Below are 19,673 nucleotides of genomic sequence, written 5' to 3'. Positions count from 1 at the left end.
TCTCTCTCTCTCTTTATATATATATTTTAGCACAGAGCATAAAATGTCCAAAAGCTATGATCATAGTCAGTCAAGCTAACTTTCCAGGAGGGTTGGTATAGGTGAACTGTTTTGCTGAGTGGAGTATAAACCTTGAGGGCCTACACCTGAGCTATCAGGCAATTAAGGGAAGACTGAATTCTGCCTTTAGTCTCTGAATTCTTCTTGTTTATTTTGATGTGTACTTTTTTAATCATTTATGTTATTTTCTATTTTCTTAAGTAGATCTGATATTTTAGGATAGCTTTCAATTTACAGAAAAGTTGAGAGGATACCACAGCAAGTTTCTATACTCTGTATTCAGTTTTCCCTATTATTAACCTTGTACATTAGTAGGGCACAATTCTGAAATTAACAAACTAATAAGAATGCATTATTATCCATAAAATCCCACGTTAGCATTCTCACAATTGCTATAGTTTATTCTGATTTTTTGAGTGTTTACCTGATTGCTGCCTGTGTTCTAATCCCAGGTACCGCATTACATCTAATGTTCATGTCCCCTTAGGTTCCCCTTACCTGTGACAGTTTGTCGATTTTTTCTTTTTATGATGACCTTGACAGTTTTGATCAGTACTGGTAAAGAATTTTGTAGGATGCCCCTTTATTGGAATTTGATTCTTTTCTTATGATTACATGGGGGTTACTGGTTTTCTGTAGAAATTTTTAAAGTGCCATTTTTATTATGTCATATCAAGATACACACTACAATATGATTTATTATTATTGATGTTTACTTTATCATCTGTCTGAGGTAATATTTGCCAAGCTTCTCCACTTTAAAATTACCCTTTTCTTCTCTCTCCTTTTGCATAGAATACTCTTTGGAAGGAAGTGACTATGCATAGCCCACTCTTAAGGAGTGGGGAGTTACAGTCTTCTTTCCTTATGGTTAAGTATCTACCTAAGTTATTTGGGATTCTATCACAAAGGGGATGTCTCTTCTCTCCCATTTACTTATTTATTCCATCATATATTTATATCAGTATAAATGAACTCATGGATACTATTTTATACTTTGATTTGTAATCCAAGTAGTTAAATACTACGTTATGTTCTCATCAGTTTTTTCTGGCTTTGGCCATTGATAGGTCTTTCAGCTGGCTCATGTCATTTTAACATTATGCATCAATTCACTGTAGGTTTTCAGGGTTTTTTTGTTGTTGAGCACTACAAGACACTGCCTTGGTTCTAGAATCAGCCATTTCTCCATGGAAATAGCTAGTTTCTTTCTTTGCAGAATTTCATTGGAGACGGAGATTTGGAAGCTAGGTGTGTATGTTATTGTTGCTACTGGGATGTCTTTGCTTGGCCTTCTCAACAGACAGATCAAAGATTTTATATATATATATATGTATATTTTTAAATAATAGATATATTAAATATGTCTACTTAAGACATTTAAATAATACATATATTAAAAGATATATTTATATATTAAAGGTTGTATATAGACTAACATATATCTGTAAATTTTTCTATGTAAGCATCTGTATCTATTTTCTGCTAAACATGTGTCTACATTGATGTCTACCCCCAACTCTAACCCACAACTACATCAGTAATTCTACCCTCGTCCTGTTGCTTATTTATAAATTTCCACTCCAACAGTGAAAAACCTCCTTCCCACTGTCTATTATTCATTTACTTATTTTTTCAGTGACAGAATACACATAAAGCGTTCTCACAATGGTTATACCATACCTTTGCACTGTTCAACTTTAATGGCTAGGCGGTAGTTTTGCCTTTAGTCTGCTAAACACTTGTCACCTTCAGAAGTGTTTCTTCACTTTTTTTTCCTCTCTTACATGAGACAGAAAGGCTACAGGGAGCAGGAATTGGGGAAATGCCTTCTTTCTGGTGAAATAAGGCTCTGGAAAAATCTTTCTACTACAGGACTAGGCAATTGTTATTGAGAATGCTCTGTGTGCATTTCAAAATAGTTACTTTTCCCCTTCCACTGGCAGAGACATTAGATGATTTTTTTTTGCTGTTGGGGTTCTTTGCTGTGAGAACCTGGTGTGGTTCCTGGAGGTCAAACCCATGGAAGTATGGGCATTCTGCCTAAGACTACAGACCCCAACTCTCATTCTAGTGCCCGTACAGATTCCAGCAACTTGTCCAAATTACTTCTTAAACATTCCTAACAATTTATGGTTCCAGCAGATTCAGTTGAAGAAAAGCTGATCTTAGCCATTATTCTCTGTATTCACCTGTTTCTCCAGATTTAAGGTGGCAGTGTGCCCTTCAACCTCAATTATCCAATGAATACAAGAAGAGATTTTCAGTTTGTTCACTTATTTTTCTTATTGGTAGGACAGGAATAGAATAGCGACTTCCAAACTCTTAGCTTGTCAAAACTGAAACCACGGAAGCTATCTGAATTCATGTTCAACAAAAATGCATGGAATATAATTTGGAAGTTGGTCAAATTATTAGACTCTTATCATGCTTCCACAAGTTTCAAGCAACCTCTGGATAGGAATACCAGCAATTTAAACTTGAATTTCAGGTACAAGTAGTCACTAAAACAAAATGCTGTGAGAGAAAGAAAAAAAGTTCTAAAATAATAAATTTCGGAAACACATTTATATTAATGGACCAAAATAATATAAATAAAAACAACTGTTTAATATTGCAATAATTCAAACATATGAAATAACAGATTTAGGAAATATCTATCATGAACACTATGAATAAACAGAACAGGTTAAGAGGCTGATTCTGTTTATGAGTGTTATCCGGAATTTTGGACAAGGCCCTCTATCTCTCAGATTCAAAGCAGAGACTATGAACTAATGGTACAAAAGATGAATTAGGCTTTTTGACAAGGAAGGAAGGGAGGAAGGGAGGAAGGGAGGCAGGGAGGGAGGGAGGGAATTACTGACTTTTAATGATTTGGCAGTTTCTCTGAAAGATCTGCATGCTCCAGAAATAGTTGGCTGATATTGTCCCCTGGCAGCCTGTATTAATCCATTTTCACACTGCTGATAAAGACCTACCCAAGACTGGATGATTTATGAAGAAAAAGAAGTTTAATGGACTCACAGTTTCATATGGCTGGTGAGGCCTCATAATCATGGTGGAAGGTGAAAACAACGGCTTACATGGCAGCAGACGCGAGAGAAGAGAGAGCCAACTGAAAGGTTTTCCCTTATAAAACCATCAGATCTCATGAGACTTATTCACTACCATGAGAACAGTATGGAGGAAACTGTCCCCATGATTCAATTGTCTCCCACCAGGTCCCTCCCACAACACGTGGGAGTTATGGGAGCTACAACTCAAGATGCGATTTGGGTGGGGACACAGCCAAACCATATCACAGCTCTCTGCAGTTGCAGAACATACTTGCTTTCTTCAGTTTGTCGTGGATTTGCCCAGAGCATCTTAGTTGTTTTTGTAGCTGGGCCTTCTAGGCACCTAAGTTTTTCTTGTAAACCAATGTATTAGATAAAAAAAGATAAACCCTCATATGTCTTTTATAGAACCTGAAAGTCAGACAGATATTCAGGATATCATTGCACTTTAATAAACATGTCCATTCATCTGACTTTTTCCATGGGTACTTTGCAATACACAATTAATCAATAATGAAGCACACATAGAGGTATTTCCATTATGTATTGGAACTTTGTTATTTGAGGTTGTTGAAAACAATCACCTTTTCCAAATTATCTCTGTATCTTCTCTTTGTTCTCTGTCATTTTCCTCCATTTTGCAAAAAGACTGACCAGCCTTTATAGGTCCACTGTGAAAAATTCAGATTCTGATTCAAGACATGGTCATTACTGCCACTATGTGGCTTATTTTGGAAATTATTGAAAAGAAAACATTTAATTGGAGCTTTTGAACTTAAAGCTGCAAAACCTTGATATGTTCCCTAGTCTTCATAGCATATATTCATGGATATACTTTTTCCCAAGCATAACACCTAATTAGATAGTTAATAATTTATTTTAATTTAAAAAATCTGCCTCCTAAGTAATTGAATGAGAAACACACACATGCAAATGCACACAGAAAAATATATGTATGTGTACATACAAAATCTGTATATATATAAACACCAGGCTAATTTATATGTATATAAACATAAATATATACACAATCTATTTATATCTATTAATTGCATTTTCCTTATTTACACAAATGGATTTATATGCATACTTTTTTCACCTTTTATTCTTTTCAATGGCTGTGTAGTATTCATTTATGGACATTTCTACTGTTTTCAGTTTTATTCACTTTTGTGTTTATTTCCGTTTTGTTATGGACAATTGTGCTGCTGATATACCCTGGAAATTATTATTTTGAACTTTTGCAATTATGGAAATTTGCATGATAGAAATTCTAAAGGTAATATTTTGGATCAAAGAGTATGTATATTTAAAATTTTGAAACATATCGTCAATTTGCTCTTCAAGTTAGCACCACAGCTACTTTTCCAGGGCCTTTTCCTTTATCAGATATTCTTGAAATTTAAATTTCTCTATTTATTTTAAAGGCAGAGTCTTGTTATGTTTCCCAGCCTGGAGTGCAATAGCTAATCACATAGCACACTACAGTCTCTAACTCCTGGGCTCAAATGACCCTCCTACCTCCATTTCCCAAGTAGCTGGGACTACAGCTCTGCACCACTGTACTTAGCTTAATTTTCTCTATTCTGATTACCACCTCTTTATAATGAGTGCAGTTGCACTCTTTGCTATATGTATGTTGCCTGTCTTTATTTTTCTGTGAAATTCTTGTTCATCTGTTGCCTTTCATTTTTTTCCAGTTGATTTCTGCGTTTATATCTTAAGAATAGTCTTTAACATATGAATAGCCTATGTTTCCCCAGGCTTTTACTTATATTTTGATTTACTAATAATCATTTTTGTTACTTAAGACATTTAAATTAGTAGTAAATCAAATTTTACATATTTTTTTCTTTATGGTCTCTAGGTGTTTTGTCCTGGTAACAAATGTCTTTCTCCCATAAGGTTACGAATACATCTCCCATATAGTTTTATAAAGGTTTTTAAATGTATTTCCATTATCCAAACAGTTCAGTCATATCTTTTTGTGTTAGTCTGTTTGCATTGTCATAAAGCAATGCTGAGGCTGGGTAATTTATAAAGAGGTTTATTTGGCTCACAGTTCTGTAGGCTGTACAAGAAACATGGTGCCAGCATCTACTTCTGGTGAGAATTTCAGGAGGCTTCTGCTCATGGCGGAAGGGAAAGGGGAGCAGGTGCCACATGGTGAGAGAGAAAAAAGAGAAAGGGGGAAGGGTGCCATGCTCTTTTAAATAACTAGTTCTTCCATGAATTAATAGAATGAGAACTCACTCATTACTGCAGGGAGGATACAAACCATTCATGAAGAATCAACCCCCATGACCCAGACACCTCCTACCAGGCCTCATCTCCAAAATTGGGGATCAAATTTCAACATGAGATTCAAAGGGGACAAATATCCAAACTATATCACTTCTCTTTATCAAAATCTAAAAATATAAATTGAACTAAAATTATACTTTACTGTTATCCATAGTTACGTTCCTTGCCACAATTCACATGTAATTAAGTTATGACAATGTTAATGGTTTATAATTTTCGTGACTAGTTGAGAAAGCCTTTCTTTTTTTTCTTTTTTTTTTTGATATAGAGTTTTACTCTGTTACCCAGGCTGGAGTACAGTGGCACCATCTCGGCTCACTGCAACCTCCATCTCCCGGGTTCAAGCTATTCTCCTGCCTCAGCCTCCTGAGTAGCTGGGATTACAGACACATGCCACCATGCCCAGCTAATTTTTGTACTTCTAGTAGAGACAGGGTTTCACCATGTTGGCCAGGCTGGTCTCAAACTTCTGACTTCAGGTGATCTGCCTGCCTCAGCTTCCCAAAATTCTGGGATTACAGGCATGAGCCACCGCGCCTGGCCTGAGAAGGCCTTTCATTTTGAAGCTTTGTTGTTAGGTAGATAAAAATTTATGAGTATTTATCACTTGGTAGATTGCTCATTCTATGAATATAAAATATCCATCTTTCTTCCTTTTAAAATGCATTTCATACATAATTATATTTTACTTGAAATTATTACTGTTAAAAGCTTTTTCCCCTATACATTGCAGGGTATATCTTTACCCATTCTGTCGACTTTTTTCTCTGTTGTTTTTAAATTAGCTCTTTCAGAACATAGAAGGCTAGATATTTAAAATCAGTGTGTGAATCTGTCTTTTAATAGTTAAATCTAACCATCCACAGTTTTTATCATCACTGATAGTTTCACACTTATTCCTGTCACATTTATTTCTGATTTACCATGCTCTCTTGTTACAGCCCCCTTATTAATTTTTGTTGAATTAATATTATTTTAATTTTTTCATTTATTGTATATTATACAATTTTTATATTCTAGTGCTGTCTAATTTCTAATACTTAAATATATCTATTTTGTTCATCAGTGTCTAAAATTAATCAGCATGCATATATTACATTGTCTTTATTCTCAACAATCCCAGCTAGGATTTTTTGTTTTTTAAATGTTCATTCTTCTCTCTTTTTATATTTGTTTTCTTATCAATATCTTCCAGCCATGTGGAAATTCTTTGGACTTTACTTTCAAGCATTAATTTTAAAGCCGACATTTTAAGAAAGAGATTACAATAAAATATCTCCCACTACTTCCTCCTAGATTCATTTTTCTTCTGGTTAGAACTATTTCTTTCTTCATTTCTTACTTCATAAGTCATCTTTAGAATCTATGTAAATATAAGACCACAAACAGCCACTACCAATTGATTAGAGATGGGGCTTAGGGTGGAATTTATCTTTAGTTTTTTGTAGTTCAGAGGTAATATTTCTAAAAGGCTAGGAAACATCCTAGAGTGTCATCTTCATTATTGTATCTACCTTCTTTTTACCTGGATCAAGTGCAGTAAGCATTGTCTGTGAATTTTTTCAACAATCCTGTAAGAGAGATTTTATTATCCCACCACATAGATGTGAGATTCAAAAAGGTTGATTAACTTGATTTTTTTCATCAGTGCTTCTAATACTGGTTTCTTTGCTTTTGAAATGAGAAAAAAAAAAAAAAGGTATACTGAGTTTTAGAGTTTTACAGTTACTCAGGATAACACTTAAAATCTGTAGCTTGACACATTGGGTACTGAATATCCAGATTCAAAACTCTCTTTTATTTTGATTAGCATCCTTAAACTTCTATTTCTAAAGAAAGTCTTCACCTAGAGTTTCTAGAAGAGAACTCTTCTACCCTTTGCCACCTGTTCCAGCGCCCAGTGTGCAGGGAGTGTTAAAGTTGACAACTTATTGGCTCTTGAGATGCCATGTGATATTTCTTTTGGGGTAAAATTTTTCTGAAGCTGTCATCTACATAAGCCTTCTTTAGGCTTCTACACCTTATGAGTTATTACAGTCAAAGGAGAAACAAAGAGTTCTGAACTATAAGAAGTGAAATGCTCACAAATTTCTCTTGTTAAACATGGTAACTACCTGGTAAGAAGCTGAAAGAGAAAAACAGTGGAGTGTGGTGGCCAGATATTCTGAACCAATGTCTTTCATCGTTCTCAGAATGTTATGAAATGTAATAAGTGTTTATTCAATCCTTATTGTTAGTAACCCAGCTAGTAATTCAATTTTTTTGGTAAGATGTACATCAACTGAAACATACTTGTAAGTGTCTTTTGGCTGTCAGTCACAGTGTGCCATAGGTGTACGTTAATTAAAATGAGATAGCAGGCTTGGGATTCTGACATGAAGAACCCTCTTCAATGGATCCCGTCTAGGCACAGAGATGGTTGGGGCAGGTGAGGTGAATACTCAATGTGTTGGAAACAGGACACAAATTGTGTCTTATCTCCTGCTCCTCTAGTCAGGTGACCAGGAGGAATTAGCATTCCAGTAACTTCTCAATGCCTAGCTCTGGTGTTATAGGCCCTCCTTCCATAACTTATCCTTCATCTCAACTCTGTATGTGTGATTTCCCACAGTATTCAAAGGTGGAAAGGCATCCTGTGACTGCATTGGAGAAAATGATGGAGTCAAGTTTTGTCGGCCCCCAGTCATTCCCTGAGGTCCCTTCTCCTGACAGAGGAAGCCAGTCTGTCAAACACCACAGGTACAAGTAGCTCATCATGATGGGAGTGGGCACCTTCACACTGTGTGTATGCTGGGTGGCACGTGCCAAGGACTAGCAGCATGACTTAGGAGAAACAACTGTTCTTGCTTCTCCTGTAGTTCTCTGTGGAGTAGATGCTCAAACACCTCATATCAGGTAAACCAAAGATACCAGTTTCCACAGCAGACAGCATTGCCCCTGTAAGAAACCTGATAGAACTGTAGATAACACCCATCAAAACTACAGACCAGTAAAAAAAAAAAAAATGCATTCTGAAACACTAGTTTAAAAAATATGTTGGCCGGGCATGGTGGCTCACGCCTGTAATCCCAGCACTTTGGGAGGCCGAGGTGGGTGGATCACGAGGTCAGGAGATCGAGATCATCCTGGCTAACATGGTGAAACCCCATCTCTACTAAAAATACAAAAAATTAGCCAGGCGTGGTGGCGGGCGCCTGTAGTCCCAGCTACTCCGGAGACTGAGGCGGGAGAATGGCGTGAACCCGGGAGGCGGAGCTTGCAGTGAGCCGAAATCGCGCCACTGCACTCCAGCCTGGGCGACAGAGCGAGACTGTCTCAAAAAAAAAAAAAAAAAAAAAAAAAAAAATGTTACCTAGCCTGCCTTTTCTAGATTACACGATTAATGAGTAATTCTTCCCTATGCAGCCTAATGTGACAGACTTCAGGTTTTCCAACATGGTTCTTACAAAATAAAATTTTCCATGAGGAAGAAGCCTGGTGAATCTTCTTCTTGGGTCTATAAAATCTTCCGTTATAAATGGGGTGGCAGTTTCTTGCAAGCTTCCCAAAAATTGGCTGCTTTGGAGAAAAAGCCAAAAACATAGTTATTTGACACATTTCATAGCATTCTAAAGCTTAACTTGTCCTTCAGCATCTTCTAGTCCACACTTTTCTGTTTTATCCATCAGGATTCTGAAACTCCAAATATTAAAGTTATTTGTTCTAAACCAAATGATGAAGTTTATGACTAATGCTAGATTGTGTTCAGATATACATCCTCAATCTTTATGGAAGCTGTCCAAAGATTTAAGCTTCCTTTTCTTAGTGAGATGTACAATATTTTACAATTTGAAAAAATTATGAAAAATTAAACATTTTAACAATGAAAAAGTAAATAACAGTTGTTCCCAGCAACGAAAGTTGAATGTTGTTGCCCCTTTGTTTTCACATGCTAGGCAATAGTTTGCACAACACCAAGCCGGAAACATACATGATAGAAGAAAACTACTTTCTCCTTCACCTTTTAATGAGTTACATGAAAAGGATTTTATTGTTTCTGGCCACACTTACTTTGAGATTTTTAGTCATTCTTGACACTAATCCTCAGCACTTGATGGTAATTTTTATTCTCATTCTACATGAGTAGAGACTAAAACACCGAGAATTTGCCATTTAAAAAAATATGATATGAATCTATGTTCAATTCAGAATTGAAATATGTTTGGTTCTTGGATAATTGCTTTAGCTATTCTTACTGCAAGTTTTGATTTATATCAATGTTGCATTTACAGAATATTTTCCTGTGAAAAGAGCATTTCATTTCACTGGACCTAATGGAAGATGTTTTAATTAGGGAAATAAGTCCAATATTACCAGTCTTTTAGAAGACAGATATTTTCTCCCAAATGGTATTTTCTCCTCCTGATTATGACACGTTAAAGTAGTATTCCTCCTAGTCAAATAATTCAGTATAATATCATTCTAGTATTATATGAACTGTATTCTGTCATAAATGTTTTCAAATTGATATATATGCTTTAAAACATCAGCTCTTAATATGTTTGAGCTGTAATATTCCTATCCCCAGTTCTCGTGTGCTTTTATGCTCCCTCCTAAACTTGGCTTCTCCTATGGTGTCTAGGAGTCACTCACAGATTAAATAAGGACGTCTTTAAGAGACCTTCCTTTTTGTTTGGATCAATGACATTGCAGTATCTGTTGGCGTACATTGTGTCCTGATAGATGGGCAAGGGTTGACTTACAAAATGCTTTTAGAACTTTGTAAATTGTAGTTTAATATATCATAGCTTTTGTTTTGTAAAACATGCAATAGACTTGAACGTTTTCATGATTGATAACCCAGGCACTGATTTATATATCCTGCAAACTGCACCATAACTTCCTGAATGCCACTGAGTTAGAAGGCTTGAATAGCTGATTGATCAATAGGCATAAAACTCTTTTTAAGACAGGTCACTAGTTCATACTGATATACTTTGTTGTTATGACAGTTTAGCGAACTATGAATAATTAATTTCTTTTGTGCACTGCAAATATGACTCATTTGGATAACTCATATATGAAACAGAGCTATTAATTCAAAGCCATTATTTCTAATGTTTAGTTCAAAAAAATCCCATCTGCTTAAAAAATAAATCTTTTACGGCATGACATATTTATTGCATTATATTTTGGCAATGTAAGTCACTTATCTTTTTTTATTATTTTATTTTTTTGGAGATAGAGTCTCACTCTGTCGCCCAGGCTGGAGTGCAGTGGTGTGATCTTGGCTCACTGCAACCTCTAGCTCCTGAGTTCAAGGGATTCTCTTGCCTCAGCCATCTGAGTAGCTGGGACTACAGGCACGTGCTACCATGCCGGGCTAATTTTTGTATTTTTAGTAGAAACGGGGTTTCACCATGTTGGCCAGGCTGGTCTTGAAGTCCTGACCTCAGGTGATCCGCCCTCCTCAGCCTCCAAAAGTGCTGGGATTACAGGTGTGAGCCACTGTGCCCCGCCACGTCACTTATAAAAAGCATGTATGTAGGTTTTTTGCATTGAAATAATTCCAGGGTTTTCAGTGACAGAGAGGACCCTTTGAATTGCCAGCTGTGGCAGGGGAGCTAGAGGAACTCATCGTGCTGAGCACCTACTGTGTGCCAGGCTCCATGCCCCATGCTTTGCATACTTCCTCTCTTTAAACCTCCACATCCCATAGCGAACCTAGGAAAATTCTTAAGTAGAATGCTGATATCTTCCTTTTGTCACTCCCTTCTCACTCTGGCAGCTAGTTTCTACCTTTTTTGTTTTCTGCCTTGCCCTGTACACCAAGAGGGCTGCAGGCCCTTATGTCCTCTGGTTTCTGTGGGTTCAGTGTGAGGCAAGGCATGAGATAGATGGCAGGGAGGAGAGTGAGGTCATGGCACTTGTGTCCCCTTCCTCCCTGCTTGGTTGCCTTCCTTATGTCCCTTTTCTGGGGCCATGGAGCCTGCAGTGCGGCCCCCTCCTTACAACTCACTTTCTCTCTGCATTCTGGGAACTGCTCCCTCTCCTTGTCCCTTAAGTCAGAGGGATAATAACAGCTTCTCATAGTAGTCCTGGGGCACAGCCGTCTCATTTATTGCTTTTTTTCCCCTCAAACACTTATCACACTTTTGTATATAGCAAAATCTCTAACAATGAACCAAGTTAAAGTGCCATCTATGTCTCTCCAGGACTCTGAGTGGTACAAGTACCTCCATCAGCATCATGCTTCTAGTAACTAGTTACCTGCAGATCCGAGACTTATACTCAGTTGGAGCCAACTCTAGCATCCAAGCCTTCAGGCCCCACAGACCCCATCATTGCCATTGGATGGTAGATAAAAGTAGGAAGGCAAGGAAGCAAATTAGCTGTTAGATAGCTTCTCCAACTTGTGGGCTTAGTGAGCTAACTAGACATCCCTTGTTAGGCATTTGGGGACACACCATACCAGAAGTATCATGATAAAGAATGAAGGTATATGGGCTAGGCACAGTGGCTCACACCTGTAATCCCAGCACTTTGGGAGGCCTAGGTGGGTGGATCACCTGAAGTCAGGAGTTTGAGACCAGCCTGGCCAACATGGTGAAGCCTCATCTCTACTAAAAATACAAAAATTAGCCTGCCATGGTGGGGGGCACCTGTAGTCCCAGCTACTTGGGAGGCTGGGGCAGGAGAATCACTTGAACCCGGGAGGTAGAGGTTGCAGTGAGCCAAGATCATGCCACTGCACTTCAGCCTGGGTGACTCTGTCTCAAAAAAAAAAAAGGAATGAAGGTATAACAATGAATGTTACCAGATATGATCTCCTGCTTGCACACATTTAGGAAGTTAATGTTGGCATGAGGAATATAAAGTTTGATCAGTCACTGTGCCTCAACCAAGAAAGTGGCTACTAACACTCAAATATCAGATTTTCAAACTCTAACCTTAAATAATATTTGCAAAGTCCTGTTTTATATTGACTAAGTAGAATTAACAGTAATATTGACGGAAGAAAAGTGACATAACCCCAAATAATATAGTAATATGGGTAAAATGTCTTTGAGAGACTGGTTTCTTTAGAACCTTGATAAATTTATTGAAATTTTGAGAGTGTTTTCATCTTTCTTTCTATGGTTGTATTGATATTTACAGAGTTAAATGAGAATGCAGCACAAAATTCTCAGTTCCTTTATTATTTGAGCACTGCAGAACCAGTGTGACTACATAAACTAGCATCTCCTGGAATGTCTACACATGAACAAAGTTCTTCTCACCAGTCTACAGTAGGGTCAATTCAGTGGGGTGGAGATGGGAATGGATATGGAACAGGTAATGAGTCTCATCAGCAATGGATTTTTATAGAGTCTAGTTCTTTTCTGTACATAATCTATGTAGGAATTCTCACTTTGTTAAGGCCTGTGGTATAACCCACTTACATGTTTTGCTCATTGATGGCATCTATAAACATATGGTTATTTAGGCATTTGGATGTATGAGTCAAATAAAATATATAATCAGATGTTTATTAAAAGCAAACTCAGAAGAAAAATAATTTAGTTTGTCAAGATTGATTAAAATCTGAGGTAGTGAACAGGGAATTTAACACATATCTTAATGAGAAAATGCCAATTAAAATTTGTTAATTTTATTGCTAATAAGTGAATTTTTTTTTCCCCATAAATCCCTTCTGGGCTTACTGTGTTTAGTTTTTGTCAGTGTCTCATAAGAAGGCTATTTTTATTTCTATTAGAGAGACAGCTACGATGGCTTGGATAATCAGGATGGATGGGAATGAGGAGCTTGAGAATTCCCTAAGTTCACCTCTTACCTTGGCTGGAAAGTTGCAATGATTTTCATCAGTCATGCTCTAACCTAGAAAGCCAGAAATCCAGGAACTTCCCTTTTTCTCAGTGTCTCCAAAGGTAAAATGGATTGGGCTATTCCTGATCTCATTCTACCACATATACTACATTCAGGGATGGCCCCTGACCTAGAACTTTGAGAATTTGGGGTGCAGATTCAGTGTTTGCAAAGCTTGAGCAGCCACCTGTGAGGTTATTTCTATGATGTCTTTTGTTTGTTTGTTTGTCTGTTTTCATTCCACCCCAGCAGGAGTCTATCCTCTTGCTGCAGCCCAGGGCAAAGAAGTGGCATGCTCCATAGGAATGCCTTCAGAAGGACACCCCCATCACCCCGAAGTAGGCTAGGTGGAATTGTGGGACCAGCGTATCAGCAACTGGAAGAATCAAGGATCCCAGACCAGGATACGATACCTTGCCAAGGGTAGGTCTTAAAATAGCAGTGGAATTTAGGGAGGGTGTCTTTAATGCCATAGCTGTAAGTTAAGTTTTATGTTCCTTGGGATTTTATTCATTGATTTATTCATTAACTGGCTACATATGCTTACTGCCATCTTTGTTCTACAAAAAGTAAACCAACTTTAAAGTATAGGTGTGATGGAAATAGGTATCAGGGAAACATTAGATTAGAAAGAAATATAACTAGGAAGAAAGTAAGTGTAGATCTCTAGGCAATATGTTATTAGATCATTTGCTAATACAGCTGGAAATTTGTCTTTGATTTAAAAAATCAAAGGAGGATTAAAGTGTTCCTTCATCTGCAGATTAGAAAAGGGACTGAATTCTCTGATAAGTATTGTGAACAATACACTAAACAATAACTCATGGCATACGTACAGTATCTGCTTCCCCTGAGCTTGAATGTAGAATTTGGGTCAATGTTGAGAGTGTAAAGTCAAAGTACAACTTACTGAACTCATATCTGCAAGTTACGGGTAGAAGGATGGGCTTTGGACACCATTGCTGCTGCTCTTTACAGTGCAAAAGGTGTCCCTTCCTCTGGTGGACACAGATCTGTAGAGGCCTCAAAGCATGGTGAGCTGAGTACAGGATGAATGTTAGCCATTATCCACGTAGTTGGCATAAACTGCCCAACTAAACATGCGATCCTCGCTTAAACTGACTGGAATTCAAATCCCATCTCTGCTCCTTTCTACTAGTGTGACTTTGATAATATTTTATGATGTGGTCTTAGATGCTCTTATCTATAAATTGAGAAAAATAGACCAGACGCACTGGTTCACACCCATAGTCCCAGCACTTTGGGAGGCTGAGGCATGCAGATCACTTGAGCTCAGGAGTTTGAGACCAGCCTGGGCAACATGGCAAAACCCCATCTCTAACAAAAATACAAAAAATTAGCTGGGCATTATAGTGTGTGCCTGTGGTCCCAGCTGCTTGGGAGGCTGAGGTGGCAGGATCCTTTGAACCTCAGAGGTGGAGGCTATACTGAGTGCAGATGGTGCTACTGGACTCCAACCTGGGTGACAGAGTGAGACCCTATCTCAAAAAAGAAAAAAAATACAAATAATTGAGTAAAAAATATCAACCCCCTGAAGATTGTTGGGCAGATTTTTAAAAATTATGTGTGTAAAGAGTTTGTAGTAGACACACAGTAAGCAGAGAAGTGGTACTGGTATTTATTGTCACAGTAATTGTTATAAAATTTTTCAGTAATTTCAAGTGCAATGCAATCAGGGTTTACTCTAGAAATTTCAGAAATCACTTCCCTCACTCAAGCCAGGTTCTTGTGGCTCTGTTTTTATCTCTCTGAAAGAGCCAAGCCAGGTTTCTATGCTGCTTTGGCCTGGATGATTTTTCCAGACTGTCTCTATCAGGCTAAAGATCAAAACAGGGGTTAGGTCTAGCACAGAGCCTCACGTTTCTCTTTTCATATGGGCATGGGATATATGGAGCAGTGTCCTGTCTAACAAAGCTCAGCAACAGATTTCTTAAGGAAAACTAGAAGATAGGAAATAAATGGCCGGTGGCTAGGTTTTATAATTTTGAAGCAATTCCAAATGGACTGTAAAAGGCATTTGGTACAGATTTAGGGTGACAGTTGCAAAGTAAACATAACAGCCAAGGGGTTCAAAATGTATAATGCGAGTCAAGAAGCAGTTTGCATTTCTCTTGGTCTTATCTGTGGAAAAGCAGGCTTGCATTTAACCCATAATTATAATTGATCATGTTTCGTACTGCCTTTTCCATATAAATAACTAATGATGCCTCTTATTAATGAATATGACTATATACATATACATAAAATCCCTGGGATGAATGTTACAAGAACAAGTGAGGGAAAATCAACTTCAGAGATTTTGTGAGTGGACAAAAAACCCAGCCCATGCTGGCCTTTTTTTTCTATTGGGCACTGTTATGACCATCATTCCATATGTTCGAGTAGTAAGGGTGCTTGGAGCCTATGCCAGGCTCAAGCTTGAACCATGCACATATCATCAGGGGCTCAGAGATCTCATTACATGTTCAGGCAATGCTTTGCTTTTTTAACCTCCTGGGAGACTCACTTATTTCCTGCGTGGTGGTGGTTTTGTTTTGGTTCAGTCACTATTGGGTTGGAATATTCTCTCCAGTTGCCTGGCCACAGGTATTTTCCCATGTGTGATATCCACCAGATGTTAATAAATGGTGACTCTAAGTATAAGTCACTGTATGCCGAGCACAATGAATCTCAGGGAGCAATCTCATGCTCAGTTCTTAAAGACAGCCATTTTCCACTCCCAGGGGACTGACTGTCTCTCTGGACTGGAAATGGGATTGGTAATAGAATTTCACAGCTAAAGGCCCACTTTAAATCTGGCCCCAGCCTGGAGGAGGGGGAAATGAATTTGCAAGAGCCATCAGCCATCTGCTGCTTGTTTACCAAGCAAGTGGGCACTGTCTATGACAGTTAGGCTTCCAACGTATGTGGCTTCTTGCCTTGGCAAGAACTTCAGCCCAGCTTGAACCTAACATCTATCTTATTGTAGCCTGGGGAAGGAGTGAGGTGGAGAGGAGATTCTTGAGGAAACTTTGTCATGACTGGAGCCCTGGTCAATGACAGCCGTGGTAATGGCTCACAGAATTTGAACTGTATCATGTCAGGAAAATCAAGCTAATGTATTCGTATGCCAGACAAAAAGAGATGGAATCACAAAAGTTAGATTCACACCTTAAAAGTAGATAAAATTCAAAATATACTGAATACCTACCACACCTAGCTAGCAACTTTATATACTTCTCTTCAGTTATTCTTTTTTTTTTTTTGAGACAAAATTTCTTTTCTTTATTTTTTATCAGATTTACTGAGATATGATTGAAAAATAAAGGTTATATACATTTAGGATGTACAACACGTTTTGATATTAGAAATATTATGGATAAGCACATTAAGGATATCAGAGTTTAAATGGCTAGCCTAATGTGACATACACAGTCCCATGTAAAAGAGCTGAGACTGAATACTGGCTTTTCTGACTAAATAAACCACGAAATCAACAAGGAATGTGAAGAAAATCACATTTATGGCTGATGATTTGTAAATGGAATATCTAATTTTATGGCTTCAGAGGGAAGCGTGGATGCCTTCAAAATAGTCTGTTCATTCATTTTCATGTGCCCTAGGAACTGAGATGGTTTGGAGTTGCCTAGAGAAAAACAAATTCCTTAGCCTGACTCATGAATGACTGGGAACCAAACCAAGTGACTAATAGTTGGAATCTTTCTTCTTTAAAAGAATGCTTCGACTCACATAGTTACAGACAAGATGCATTTGTAATTTCTTTATTGAGGATGAGAGGAAGACTGGCCCAAAGTGCAATGACAAGCTCATGGACCGAACTTGTGGAAGCATCATTGGCCCTCAAGGGATACAGAACTTTGAATCCTCTGACTCAGAATCACATCTAGAAATTTAGCTCTCACTTAAACTTCTGCTGGAATACCAGTGGTGAGACACTCACAGCATCTCTGGGGGGAAGTGAGGCTTGCCACTGTGTCTCTGGTAGAACAGGGCAGAGACATTATTTCAATTAGTCCTCAGAAAAATTCCCCCTCCCTCTGAGCAATCAAGTTAGCGTTACTACCTGATTGTTTTAATTGATGGCAAAATTAAAGTGAGGCTGCCATTTGTCTGAGATTCCAGAGCATATAGTAATTTTGGGACTTGAAATCATGTCTAATTCAAAACAAAATCACAGTTAGGAAAGTTCTCATTGTTTACAGCTCATCTTCATGTCATGGTAACATTTTAAATTTCAGTTGTTGCCAGCCATGTGTTCAAAGCCTGACTTGGGAAGTGACACATAATAGTCCACTGCAATTCCTCTTTCTCATCTAAATCCTTTAGTCAGTCCTCTGGCATATGAGAAGAATCCTCAAAGTTTGGCGTGAATTGCCTTTGATTATGTCTTAGTCATGCCACATAGTTGACTTGTTGAATTTATATTCTCTAAGATATTTGCACCTTTATCCAACTGTTTACACCCAAGTGTAAGAATTTTTACCTGTCACCATCACATATCAACTTACCAGATTCTACCTGCTGGTATACCCTGATGATACTTGTGTGAAATGCTATCCTGGCTACATTTCTTGTCTCTGCTTCACTGGTGAACCTGACAGGAAGACTTTCTGTATTTTCATACATACAAATCATGCTAACAAGATGGTGCTGAGAGCGAAACAAAAGCCTGAAATTTGTTTCCTTACTTCTTGTTGAAATTGATTTATTGATTTGAACTTTTAGGCTCATATTTTTGCTCATATATTTTAGGCTCATATATTTTAGGCTCATATTTCTCATATAACACTAATGAGAATGGAGTAATATTCCCCAAGAATTTCCAAATATGTAGCTGTGCAGTTTGTATGAATAAAGATTACATATCCCCAAAAAGGTATTCTGGTTCCCCTTAGGATAGTCATTCATTAGCAACCTCTAACATTGACAGTAACAATTAGAATAAGGCAACTTGGGTTTAAATTCACTTTGTGACACATACTAAAGATATAATTTTGGGAAAGTCATTTGAGTACCTCTTAGTCTATTTTACGCACCCATTAAATGATAATAATAAATAAACTACAAAGTTTTTTAAAAATAAAATGAGTTAATTGGAGGTGAAAGTGATTTTTACAAGCACTGTACAGATGTTAGCTGTTGTTATTAAGTCTGAAAATAGACATTAAGTAGGATATAAAGGGAGAGTTTACCTTGAAGATTTGTTTATGTATTCATGTGTTCACTCAGTTCAAGTGTATTGATTACCAACTCTGTATTAGGCACAATAAGAGAGGATGAGCCTACAAAGGCCTAAATCTCTTCCCTGTTTGTGTTCACTGTCTGGTGGAAAGACCTCTAATTTGCTCCCATCATGTCCTTACAATAAGGATTTGTATTTAGTGTGCAACACACTGCATTGCAATTATTATCTACATGTATAAACATGATTTTCATTTAAATAATAATGGCAGTTGAGGAAATGAGATTTATTGTGTGGAAGGTTGATATGTTTAAATTGTGTCAAAATTTGAATGTTTAATGTTTGAATTAGGGACAAATAACTAAGAAATAGAATAAAACACTACTGTTCAAGTTCCAAAACCCCATTTCTGTAAATCTGCTATGTACCTGTCCCATTTTCTGTCATGGAACAGCACAGAGGAGACAGATTTACTATCCCAGAACAGGCAAGAAGGGAGCTTAGAAGATTCTGCTATATTAAAATGACTTGCAATGGCACATTGGCATTCTTGACAAGCCCTTGCCATGGACCAAAGAACTACCTTACTTGGTTTCTTGGTTACTTGGTTGTAAGGAAAGATGCTAGATAGGTAGAAGCCCTATGGAACCCACTTCATATTCATCCCCAGGCAGGTAGAGGAATTGTTAGCCTCCCATTCCCATCTGCTGGCTCAGCAATCTGGCAGTGAGGTGGTTCCTTTAGAGCACAGTGGCTGTGGAAATTGGATTTGGATTCTCTAAAATCAGTGTGAAGCAGAAAAACTCGTGATTGTAGTACCTGGATGCTTAATATTGGGCTTCTTGATTGGCTTCGACTAGGGTGGCCACAACAAGTCTGCTGGACTAACCCAGGGCTGAGAGGGTGGTCGAGTTGATGGAGTGGACTAATGCCATTATGGGTGTCCTGTTTGTCACAATGGAAAGGCCACACTTACCTGCTCAATCCCCATTTACTTTGTATTCTAGGATAGAGGTCAGGAAGACTATATCCCACCTGCCTATACAGCTGTGGTGTGTTGAAAGACCCCTGGACTTAAAGTAAGAAGATCTGGGTTTGAGTCTCAGTCTGTCACTTATTTTCTGTGTGACCTTGGGCAAGTCACTTCACCTATCTGAGCTTCAGTTTACTTCTCTGTTTAACTGGGAACTTATTATCCGTCT

The 19,673-nt window shown here is 37.8% G+C and overlaps 1 protein-coding gene across 8 annotated transcripts in view; it reads left to right on the top strand.

The window, feature by feature from the left end:
* NRG3 (neuregulin 3) overlaps positions 1-19,673 on the top strand; it is a 1,100,020-nt gene that overhangs the window by 1,078,145 nt on the left and 2,202 nt on the right. For 4 of the 8 annotated variants that reach the window (XM_054435827.1, XM_063669888.1, XM_054435828.2 and 1 more), the window contains 3 exons: positions 8,035-8,162; positions 13,521-13,691; positions 19,479-19,550. In XM_054435827.1, coding sequence (XP_054291802.1) covers positions 8,035-8,162; positions 13,521-13,691; positions 19,479-19,550 — 371 coding nt within the window. The remainder of the gene's footprint in view (positions 1-8,034; positions 8,163-13,520; positions 13,692-19,478; positions 19,551-19,673) is intronic. The other 4 variants (XM_054435830.1, XM_054435829.1, XM_063669890.1 and 1 more) reach the window with 1 other exon arrangement.

This window comes from Pongo pygmaeus, chromosome 8 (genome assembly GCF_028885625.2).
Source record: "Pongo pygmaeus isolate AG05252 chromosome 8, NHGRI_mPonPyg2-v2.0_pri, whole genome shotgun sequence".
Taxonomy (NCBI): domain Eukaryota; kingdom Metazoa; phylum Chordata; class Mammalia; order Primates; family Hominidae; genus Pongo; species Pongo pygmaeus.
The sequence above is the reverse complement of the archived record's forward strand: the minus strand, read 5'-3'. Positions and strand labels throughout refer to the sequence as shown.